At 41.3% G+C, this 12,098-nt stretch overlaps 1 protein-coding gene across 6 annotated transcripts in view; it reads left to right on the top strand.

The window, feature by feature from the left end:
* The window catches only part of ripor2 (RHO family interacting cell polarization regulator 2), a 69,775-nt gene that overhangs the window by 19,310 nt on the left and 38,367 nt on the right, over positions 1 to 12,098 (top strand). Inside the window, exons 1-2 of one of the 6 annotated variants that reach the window (XM_008422032.3) lie at positions 1,996 to 2,075; positions 2,273 to 2,334. The exons of 3 other annotated variants lie outside the window; for them this stretch is intronic. Coding sequence is in view for 1 of the 3 variants with exons in the window: in XM_081612125.1 (XP_081468251.1) it covers positions 1,838 to 2,075 (238 nt within the window). In the remaining 2 variants the exon portion in view is untranslated. 2 more of the 6 variants (XM_081612125.1, XM_081612128.1) reach the window with 2 other exon arrangements.

Below are 12,098 nucleotides of genomic sequence, written 5' to 3'. Positions count from 1 at the left end.
CTGCTCCTAATGATGGATTAAAAAGGACAAGTCATTTTCTGCTCCCGTCGCTTTGTGGAAGGGTGAGGTGAATCGGATTTGTATGGACTCAGCGGAACAACATATCCACTTATGGAGTCCAATTATGCTGGCAGGAGCACACTGAGATGAGTCACTCCTCAAAATCCAGCTGCAGGAAGGACATTTTTTCCTCCACCTTAAACGGCGGTACCTGTGCTTTACGCTGTTTGTGGCTTTTTAAAGATGGAAATGTTTGTCTTTTTTTAGATTCCTTTCATGTAGATTAGATTCCTTTCATGTAATTTACTTTGTTTGCTCCTCGCTTTCCAGGGAAAAATCCCTCTGCCTGAGATAAGTGGATTAAGATCAATAGAAAAAACACCTTACTGGTAAACTGTGAAATGCCAGATAATGAACCCAGTGGGTAGAAAAAGGAGCAAAGTGCACTACTTCAGATCTATTACCTTGTTTAAGATGCACTATCCCAAATAAGATTATAAAGTTTTAGCAATAAAAAGCTAAAGTGAGAGTAGAGCAGTGGTTTCCACTTCCAAATCCTCGAGGGTTTTGTACCTGAATGCTTTAAATGTGTCCCTGCACCATTTAAGCTTAAGGTTGAACCACATCAGTATTTCTTCAGTTTTTGTAGCGACATGACAAAGACCCGTTCTTTGAAATTTGGTGTTTAGAACCAGGGAAACATCTAAAACATGTTGGACCAGAACTGGGAATCACTGGTTTAAAGAGAACCTATGCTGCATGTCATTTCCCTCTAGAAACACACCTAACCCAACCTCTTGGAAGTAATAGAAGTACTGAGGTTTAGTAGTGTTTGTGCAACGTTTGGCGTATAGATTCTTTATAATAGTCCAGCAATTTATAGCAGTTAAACGCCACAGCTGTGTATTTTTATGGCTTTCGCTCATCCACACTTCTTCACAAAGAGAGGTTGTACACAAGACTATTAGTGGAACTAGATTAGTCGAATATAAAACATCCGTAGTGCAAACACTCTGATTGATGCTTCTGTTCTGCTGCTGAATTCAGTGGCTAGGGGATTTTTAAAAAATGTGCAAATCTAGAATTCAACTGTTTAAAGACAATTCTTTCTTTCAGCAATAATAACTGTCAGTCTGTTGGTTATAAAGCTTTTGAAAATATAACCACCTAAAATGGCAGCTGCAGGACAAAAACGCTACCAGCCTCAACCAGTCCAACATGTCAATAAAGGTTTCCAGTTTACAGCAATCAGAGCAACGCAAGTCGGAACGGCATGGTCAATATTCTGGAGTCTGACCGGATCACAGAATATGCTCTGTGAACCATTTAACGACTCTGTGATATTATAACACTTCTTCATTCTCTGGATGTGAACAAATTAAAGTCCCGAAGGGTTTTTCTCTTATTGCAAGACGCCAAAAGTCCGACTAAATCAAAGTTAAAGCTGATGAATGGAAATATGCGCTAAAAAGAAATGAAGCCAAATAAATACTTGGAGCATACTGCAGCTGTGACATGGCCAGTGTTGCTGATTGCTGAAATATTGTGCAGGACAATTTAGTCTGCGTCCATCTTGTGCTTATTTTACCATAGAGAGCTAAAATTAAAACAATGAAATGAAATTTTACCTTTACCTGATCTCTTTGTGCATGCAAATGTTAAATAAGGTGATATATTGCAAATACTGTATTAATTACCTAAAATAAAATCAGTCTGAAATTGGAAGCCTTTTTATTTTACTACATGCATTGTTTTTATTTAAAATTTGGGCTTTAAAAAGAGCTGATTCAGTCTGATTTACATTGGATGAGAAATAACAAAAGGACAAACACATATCATGATGTTCAACCCCCACCGCCTTCACCACATGATGGAGTCTCGGGGTTATTCTTCTCAGATCTGGGTTATAAAACCGGCTAGTCCCGCCCACTCGGTAACATCTCTGGCCTCTGATTGGTCCCCCGTTGTTGAGGAGGAGCGCCTCAAACACAAACTGGAATGTGTGCGGGTCGGCTCGGTGTTGGCCGTGTGTGGACGTCTGGCTGCGACGTCTGATTATCAGGGACGAAACGACGGTAATCTACTCGCCGCTGCCTGCTTCTTCTGGCTTTGCATTATATGTTTTAAAGCTGCGCCGGAAAAATCCTGCAAGAAAAATCAAGCCTCGGCGCTGAAAGCGAAGACACACTTTCTCCTGTGTTATTATTTTTTTTGTTATTTTTTGTTTTGTTCTTTTTTTTTTTTTTTTTTTTGGTAACGGATGGATGGACAGGCGCAGGTAGACGGGCAGAGACGCTGTTGAGGAGCCGCTCTTACTGGTGAAGTTTTGCAGAGGTGAGTTGAAGCATCCGGGAGTGCAGATCCATGCAGAGCGTGTTGGATGACAAGCGTCTCCGGGGTTCAGGGAGGGAAATCTCCCTTTTCCCCCCCTTCTCACACACAGCTGTGGAGGGGGAAGATCTTCCATTCTCTGGGGCAGTGGGTTAGTAGATCAAGGCGATGCATGAACTGGCTGATGCAAACGGACAACAGCGCGGCCGGCAGTAATTCAATTCATAATTCTGGTTTTGCAGATGGTAAATATTTAGTACTTGATCAGCTTTCTAAATCAGTGTTTTGTTTAGTTTTCTCCCCTGTTCCATCTATGGACCATTACAGCTAAATAAGCTAAACAAAAATAATTTAACATGGATGCTTTGATCCTGAGATTCACTGATCATTTTTGTGACTAAGATTCAAACAATTATGTAAAGCAATACTGATTTTAGTTTTGGCTAATTTAATTTTTTTATATATATATTGAAAAAATAGTGTATGTAAATCTTATAATGCATATTTATAGTATACCATGCTATTCTGTCACAAGCAATCATCAGATATTTAAAATGGGACCAGAGGAGATGTCACACTGTGTGAGAGGGAGGGCAATTGGTGTTACACTTCACTTCAGCAGCATTTCATACTAATTCCTTCTAATTTCAAAACATGATTTGAGTTTATTTAAATTACCTTCAACGTTTTATAGTAGTGATTAGTCTAGTTAGCACAATTAGCACAGCTAGCTTTGCTGAACGTAAACATCAGTCTCTGAGGATCCCCTCCAGATTTATTCTGTCAGATTTCCAGAACGTTGCCCACATCTCCTAGTCTAACATGACCTTTGATCCAGACTTTGAAAAGGTGCAAAAGAGAGCCATTATGTTCAGCTTCCTGTTATGCAGCAGCCTGAAGGAAAAGCGAGCATGACATTCGCTTCCATTCTTCAAGCTTCCAACACTTGGCTTATTCTAAGAGAAACTTATTCAGCTCTACTTGGTAGAAACTTCCATACGAAAGAGTGTTTCTTTCAACACGCTAGCGTTCAGAAATGGCTCTTTCGCTGACTGGTGTGCAACATCGTTTCTCCTTGGTGAGGCTGAAACATGAGGTCCAGCCTGTTGGTTTTAGGAAATTCCTTTGCCAATTTTTTTTCTTTTTTTCGCTTGTCATGAAGGTCAAAGGTTATCATTGCCACCCACAGTGGACCTGTCGGTTAAACCAGAGTAAACAAACAGAGGATCAGGTCCATTGTCTTTAAAGTGTCCCACCAGTTCTCTTCCTGCCAGGACGCCTTTTAGCTGTCAGCTGGCATTGCATTTCCAGCTGCATCTCCTTCACGCTGATCAAAGGCTTGTCCTGCATTCACAATGCTCTAACATATTTTTATCCAGATAACTGATCAGCATGCCATGCAGTTTTTGTTTTCCCCCGCAGGCTGCCTGTGTAGCTTCTGGGGTAAAAGTTTTTCTTTATTTTCTTTAAGTGCAGCGCCAGCCTGACTTTGATATGGTTAAGTGGAAGCGCTTTGCTTCGCTGCCAGGCTGTTTGGGCCATGCCTAAGCTGAAAAAGGGGGGTTGGTGTGTGTGCCTTTTTTGTGCCAAGCTGAGAGAGGCTGCAGGGATGCAAGACCGGCGTCTGTTCCCACAAGCTTTCCCATCACCTTCTCTCCACTTTACCACAGCCGGCTTTTCATTCCCTGCATCTGCTGCCCTCCTCGGTCTCAGCCCACTTTCTTTCTCCTCCTTTTCTTTTCCTCCCCGTCTCTCACTTTCCCTGGCATACACATACAAGGACAAGAGCACACGCACGCACGCACACACACACACACACATTCACTCATTTCCTTTTTGTTTCCCCCCAAAGCCTCATTAAAGAAATTATGACTGTGTGGTTTGGAGGAAAATCAGACGCTCTGTCATTTTTGTTGGGTTTTCCCCTTGACTTTAAAAACAAAACAGCCGTGTTGATGCGAGCAGAGAAAACCAACAACACCTGAAAGCTAACTTTTTTTTCTCTCTCTCTTTTTTTTATGACTGACAGTTTCTTAAAGCTCAGGGTGATTCCTGCGGACTTCTTGTTCTGTCAAAACTCAAACATGTCCCCTTAAGACAATAGAGGATTGGTGAATCCTTTCTTTAAGATGATGAATCTTATGCTGTCGGCTGTTTAACAGGCATGCCACTGTTAGCTTGCTAACTTTAGTTTTAAATTATTCTAAGCATCGTTTTTGTTTTCGCTGTAAATCAACAATATTGCCAAAGCTCTTTAGTCACCCACCAAATTGTTGAATTCAGATGTTCCACCCACTGCCATAGCTGCAGACTGTAGGCTTGCATCCTGCTTCTTCAAGCATTTATGAGAGCGAGGTCAATGGATGCTCAGGTGCATAACTGAAAACTTTATCCAGACTCTGTAGCTACAGATCTCTGATCTTTATGTGGACCACAGATTAGCTCAAGATCAGTGTACAGAAATCTTAGAGGAACGGGGCCCTTGGCTTTTCGGCCAAGGGCCCCGCAAAGCGTTGATGCAGTGGTGTAACTCATGCCACCACTGGGCCAGAGATACACTTCTTGACCTGAAAATCTATGCCTCTTTATCTGGAAATCCAGTTGATGGGTCTCTGTTTGGTAGTTGCTGGAATATTTGAACCTTGTCAAGAGTAAAGTTTTGTGGATTGTCTGAACTTGAGCCCTTAGTTCCAGTGGGGACAGTTTGGGATGGTCCCTTCCTAATCTAACATGATTGTTCACCAACACACAAGGAAAAGTCCAGAAAGACATGGATGGGAAAGTTTGGTGTCCTCAATCTGTAAGTCAGGCCGTCTCATCCATCGTCAGTGTCTGACCTCACAAATATGAGGTGTCTGACCTCACAAATATGAGGTCAGACACTGACCTCCCAAAAGATTCAACTCTGTTAAAGCAGGATAGTGTGGCTACGTTTTAACCCTAAGAATTAAGAATGATTAAGAATACTCTTGGCAATACCGTGCAATTCCGAACTTCTTCCATCTTTTTTTAGGATAAGAAAAGCTTCCTGGCAGCTGGTCAGCAGTGTGCAGCAGCACTGCCACTCTATGCTCTCTAATTATTATACCATTCGCTACAATCTGAAAGCAACTCTTGCTTTCAGATTGTACAAATCAAAGATTGTGAAACTCTCAGTGCTGCAAGTGATATCCAGCATTCATAAGCAGCATGCAAGACTTGCTTTGTGGTTTGTCCAAACATTTGACAGAGTCTTGCTTGATTTCCATCTTCATCACGCTTGCTTGGTTGGTATTTTCTGTAGAAAGGGGGACTGTAGCACACAGGAAGTGGCAGGCTTGGATTTGAAACGGTGGTATGTAAAATATGTGCTAGTGGCATGGTTGTACCCAGAGTCTCCATCCAGTAAGTCGGTGTGGCTGTGAAACTAAATATCACAGGCAATAATACTGACAAGTCGCCACAGTATGTAAGATGGCCACAGGGTGGCTTTAAAATGACAGGCCAGCCGCGGGGTGATGAAACATTACTTTTGTCTATGTTTTGTTCCTTCTGCTGTCAACGATTTGGAAGACAAACCCATTTTAGAGGAAGCTTTGCAACTTTTCTTTGGTTTTATCCAAATCAAAACATTTCGGTAGACTCATCATTCAACCCCATGTGACATAAATTACTGTCTACTTTAGAGCTTGATTATAATATTGTTGACAAAAAGAAGAGTTTATTTTTGGTCCAGTTCTCAGATATGAAGCTCTTGACCTTCTCTCTTCCTAGGACAGCCTCTTGTTTGTCCTCTTAATGTTGCTTTTCTGTCCACGTCTGTCTCCATCTATGAGTCGTGCCGGTAAGGGAAGGGAAAGGGTACATTCTTACAGCAGGAGAGTCTGCTTTGTTTCCTCGCTTTATTGATGGTTGAAATATTAACTGTTCTTTAGAATGCAGTTTACACAGGAAGCTTTTACTGTTAATATTTCACCGAGATTAGGTTTTAGGATGCCTTAAACGATTTAAACTATAAACATTTTGATGGTGCCACTTGGTGCGCAGGAATATCAAATTCGCCTTTTGTTACGACCAAACCATGAAAAAGCAAGACTCTTAATTTGGAAAGCGGCAATGAATTTTATTTTGAACGCTTGGGTACACTGGTACTCTGGAGTAATGCATAGGATTTTATTTTGAAATGCCAAACCGACTCATATTTCCATTTCACTGGCTCAATTAAAAAAAGTTACGCTTTTATTGTGAAATGTTGGCATTAGTTCTGTTTATAATGTGGAACCTAAATTTGCAATGATCTAAATGGTCAAATATGGAGTTTTTATTTTGAAGATCATCTGCAAAAAAAAATGGGTGTTAAACTTCCAGCATGATTATTTTTATCTTCACTGGTTTAGTTCTATCTGCAAACTTTATTTTGGAAGTCTTTAATTACTCATTAAGTTAATTGCTGGTTTTGGCCCATTAGGAATTTAGATCCTTCTTTTACTTTTAATTAAATTTTAGAACAGCGTGACACTTATACCGAGGAGTATCTTTGAGCTTTACACATAAGACATGGAGTCTCCATGTTATCTGCATGATTCCTGTCTTTTCTTGGGCGAGTGTGAAGAATCTCCCTGCAAAGCAAAATCAACAAAGATGCGAAAGGTCTGACTAGACGGTCACTAGACTAAATGCTCATTTTGCGTTTCAGAATCTTGCAACTCTAAAGATAAACAGAAAATCGGGACAGCCTATTTAAAAACATACAATAAAGTTATTTTTAATGTCTGTCAAGGTGCTTTCAAACTTATTTTTAGCAACAGTCTTTCAAATCGTTGCACAAAGATTTCATTAAAAAAAACCTTCCTGTGCTTGTTGATCATATGCAGAACGGACGGAGACAAACGTCCCATCAGGTCGGATAAGGTGAGTTTCTGCTTTGAGTCAGAGGTTATCTGGCCTCTGGTGCGACTGCAGGGCCTTATCAGCCTGACCTGACAGGTCCAGTCCTGCTATCACTGCCTCCTCGCTGGGTGTGGGAGATGATTCTTCCTCGGTTTGGGAGCTTCTGGTGTCAAGAAGGCTGTTTGGCTGTTACCGTTGTCGGTATGTGGAGGGAAGCGTAGAGTTTGGGAGTGGACGGACGATTGGGACTGAGAAAACTGGAAGGAATGATTTGTGGATGTGGGCGACGGTGTTCTCTGGGGCCGGTCAGCAGGACGGGAAAGGAGAACGGTGATTGTGGCCACACAGGTTGTTGTGTCTGGGAATGTTAAAATCTAAACGGTGATTTTATCGAAACCGGCTGACAAAATTGTGCAGTCATTATCCTTAGTTAGATCCAAGATAGTTTTTTTTTTGTCCACCCACGATGAAATGGTCAATATTATTCATATGATTGTTAGAAAATGTAGTTCAGACCGTGTGTGCTTCTCTAAATGACTGAAAACGTCGCTGTTTATTAAAACTTAAATATCCACATTTCTTCCTCCTTATGTGACTATGTCTTGTGTTTTTGTGCTGTTATGCAATGTTTTGTTTTTGTAGCACTTTTTTTTTCCAATTTCGCTACTTCCTGTTTTCTGAATGTTGCAACCTGGATGAACTTTCCTTACCGTAGGTGTATAGGAAAGCTGCAGATAAAGGAGACTTTCTTGGAGGCTCTGCAGCCTTTTGGACTAGTGCTGATTAAGCAGAACCCCCTCTCCAACCTGCAAATAAGAAAAAAAAAAAAAAAAAGAAAGTATGCATTTTGTGCTTCCAGTGATATCACATCCAAGTCATTGCACTTATACACTATAAACACAGAAACCATCTGTTTGCTTGGATTTGTGGGTGTTGAATAAGTAAGAAGCAGTGCTTTATGAGGAATGATGAACAGTAGAGTTAACGTCCTGCTAGCGGGCGAATGCGAGTTTCTGAGGGACATCTACTGCCACGAGCACTTGCTCATTTCTCTCGTGGGTTTTCCATCTTTCTCGCTTTACTTTTCTGTCCCACTCCACATTTCTCACTCTCCATCCCTCTCCCTGGATCTTTCTCTATTCCCTTCCCATCTGTTTTCCTCCCTGCCTTCCCCTCCCCGTCCTGTCTCCAAACTCCTCCATAGATACAGGCGAAGAATTTATGGAAGGGAGTTTGAACCTATCCTCACCCTGCCTCTCGCTGTCTCCGAGCAGATCGGCACAACATTCCTTGTTTGCGCACAAATGTGAAAACGCTTTCCCCTTAATCATCAGCTCCGACTGTGCCATACAGATGAACTTGATATCATGAGTGAGCTGCGATGTTTGACATACTGCCAGGGAGTTGCGGCTGCGTTATGGCTGCCATAAGCATATCGGGGTCATAAGCTCATAATCTGTTTTGGTATGTGGTGCTCTGTCTCTGCGGAGTCCAGCAGATAGAGGATTCGCTGTGGGTCCCCATCTGTGTGTCATGATCCCTTTATGTCTGCTGCTTTGTTTTGGTGGCAGGGCGGCAGATTGGTGACACATCCAGCTGCAGCCGTCTGGATGGTTTTCCCCGTGGTTGCTGGCAATAAGTCGGACATGAGCCGTCAACGTTTCTCTCTCGGCTCCAGCCTCCTGCCACCGTGACGCTCGTGCAAAATAAAGGGCACGAGCGTCCTGGATGACGGATGTGTTTTAATGGCATTGTGCAATAGTAGAGTGGGGTTAGAACGGCCGTTCCTGCTGTTAGTAGAGTAGTTTTAAAGTTTGGTTTTCTCAACAAAATCGTTGTTATCTTAAGACGCTGCTAAGAGCGCCACTTAAACCACTACTAAACGAGCTTTGAAACCAATATCAAGGATATTTCTTAAGGTATTGGAAATACATTTTCTAGCATGTTGTCTTTATTTCTACACACTTGAAATGTTGCATAAAAAATTTGTTTTAATGATCGACGTCCTGCTGAAAGGTGGACCTCAGTTTCAAGGCTTCTGTTGCCTCTGTATTTCACTTAATGTACCTTTTTATCAAATTTGACCAGATTTTCTGCTTGTGCTAAAAAAAAATAATCCCACAGCATGATGCTGCCACTGTTTTTTTTTCATGGGAATAATATATTTGCAGTAATTCATTCTATATATCTTACATCATATTTCTTTCAAAAATGCTTTTGTTTTCATTCTTCCATAAAGGCCAGAATTGTGGAGTGTACCATAATGTTTTGTCATCAGATTTTCCCACCTGAGCTATGGATCTCTGCAGCTCCTCCACCGTTACTATAGGCCTCTTGACTGCTTCTCTGATTATATTCTCCTTGTCTAACCTGTCAGTTTGGGCGTGTTAATTGGTGTCCAGTTGTGTGAAACTCTTTCCATGTTCAGATTATGGACTTCACAGCTCTGAGAAGCTGTGAAGTCAGTGGATTATACTGTTAACAGCTCAGTATAATCCACTGTATCCAATGTTGCTCTATTGTGCACAATCCAAATGAAATAGACTGAAGTTTTGTGGTTGTTCAAGGGACAAACCACAAAAGCCGTAGCCGTATGGCTACTTTTACAAGATGCTCAACAATTAAAATATAACGGATCAGGATTTTAAATTGAGGCAACGGAATGACATGATTAGAAGAGAGATAAAGTAGGTCCCGTTTGAAAAAGATTTCATTCGTCGTCTTGTCTCCGGTTTTCATCTGAACAGTGAGTTTGTCTCGTAGGGTGAGCAGATGTGTGGAGAGACAGATGGTAATGATATAGCATGGAAAACCTTTTACATTTTTCATCCTTATCATTATTCACTGACTCAGTTTCCCCCCTCAGTCTGTTTTTTTCTTTTTTTTAAAACTTTTTTAATATTTAGATTCACATAAAAAAAACTGAAAAATGCTTCCTCTGCTGGTATCAGACAGCCGCTGCACTTCTAAGGCCCCTCAATCTCGAGTGTACTTTAGTTGTTAAATGTTTAATTTCTAGTGCTTCGTAAGTGGCTGTATTAGAAGAGCTTCAAGACATATTTCATGGCTCTTCTCCCTGCTGAGCCTTTGCACCGAGCCGCCTAATGGTCTCCAGCTGAAACATGTAACAGTGAAACTGGAGTTGATGCAGAGGGGCACAGCTGTATCCTCCAGTGGATTTCTCTGCCAGGGAGAGATGATTTTTAGTTTTATCGCGATTTTCTTTTTTTTTTCCTTTTCGGCATTCAGAAGCTTTGTAAATTGTTGTTGTGCAGTTAGGATTATGGTAATGGCTTCGTCAAGGCTACAGGAGGAATGAGCAGAACATTAATCCACCATAACCAGTTTGGAAATTACACCCAGAGTGATGCTGCTGCTGGGATGTGTTGCACTCCTATGAAATAAATATAGCTGGAGAGCGTGAGCTTACGGGTTGGTACGTTTGACCGAGAAACATCAGAAATGCTCAAATTGATCAGTAGGGTTTACATAGCTGTGCCTCGTTTCGTTGTTTAAAACTACAAAAACGTAAAATCAGAAGCATGATGTCATTTTCAAACCATCCATTTATGGATTTTTTTGGCTTTTATTTCATGCTCAGTTTGCTGTGAAAGCCGTCGCTACCACAGTAGCTGCTGTCAGCGAGGAGAATGTTATCTTTTACCTCTAAAAATCACAAATGAAGCTGAAACAACCGGCGCAGGCCTGTTTACGTGGCGCCTGCATTCCGGCGCTGGTCATTTTTTCATCCGTCACATAAAACGAACCAAACAAAACGGCTGGTTCTCATGCTTACCGGACGATTTATTGACAAATTCAGTAAATCAATAACGGGGTCGCCTTAGGTAAGGGAAAATTCATGTCCAAGATACAATGAAACAAAGTTATCGCAGCGTCATACATTGTTTAGACATTAAGTAAAGAAAGATAAGTTTTGGTTTTTTTATATATCATTTAAAGAAACAGCAACAACATTTGCTTATAAATCTTGGCCAAACTATAAGCCGACTTCTAAAATGTTACAAACACAAATTGTCTGAAATGTCATCTTCATACACAATTTAGTTTTTTGTAATCTGTGAATACTTTGCAGGCTTGGGGGCTTGAAAAAAGCAAAAGCGACTGCTTCCGTCCTAGTTAGTTTTTTGTTTGCAAAGATATCCTGACATTGCATCATTTGTTTCAGCTTTTAATTCGTATTAGAAGAAAAAAAAAAATTATATACTGGAAACTTGTTGTATCCACGTAACTCAAACCCTCCTCCTCTGTTGCTGCTAAAGCATGAATGTGATTTAAAAATACATTTCTTATTGGGTAGATGGCCTTGATGACGGTACGGGTTTCAGTTCTCAAACGACATTACATGCTGCTCTCCGCCGCTGAAATGTCAATGACAGCTGCCTGAATGTAACTTCAGTCCAGACACGCCTGACTTAATCCGGTCATCTGTCCATTTAAATGCCACTTTGTATCCTGACCCTAATTTTTTTTTCCCTCTCTCTGCCCCACGAGGATCCAGATGACCTATAATTAGAACAGAGTGACTATAATCACATCTCGATGACAAGAGAGGAAGTCTGACCACTCTTACGCTCCCGTCGGGGTCAGGAGGAGCTTCAGAGGCCTTTGAACTGCTAGAAAAGTTTCTGGAGTGGCGAGGAATAAGATTTGGCTTTTATTAGGCATTGACTGCAGAGGAGAATGTGAGAACATGCGACAGAGGTGATGAGGAGATGAAGCGGGGTTAAATCAGGACGCTGCCAGCATGCTCTTCCCCCCTCTACCCCATTTTTAGAAAATTCGATTTTATCTCAGACTTCATGTGATGGAGCTGATTTCTCCTCGGACGTGCAGACGCTCACAGAAGGAAGATTGTTTTTACAACATTCCCACCGCAG

This window comes from Poecilia reticulata, chromosome 11 (assembly GCF_904066995.2).
Source record: "Poecilia reticulata chromosome 11, P_reticulata-male-v2, whole genome shotgun sequence".
Classification (NCBI taxonomy): Eukaryota; Metazoa; Chordata; class Actinopteri; order Cyprinodontiformes; family Poeciliidae; genus Poecilia; species Poecilia reticulata.
The sequence above is the reverse complement of the archived record's forward strand: the minus strand, read 5'-3'. Positions and strand labels throughout refer to the sequence as shown.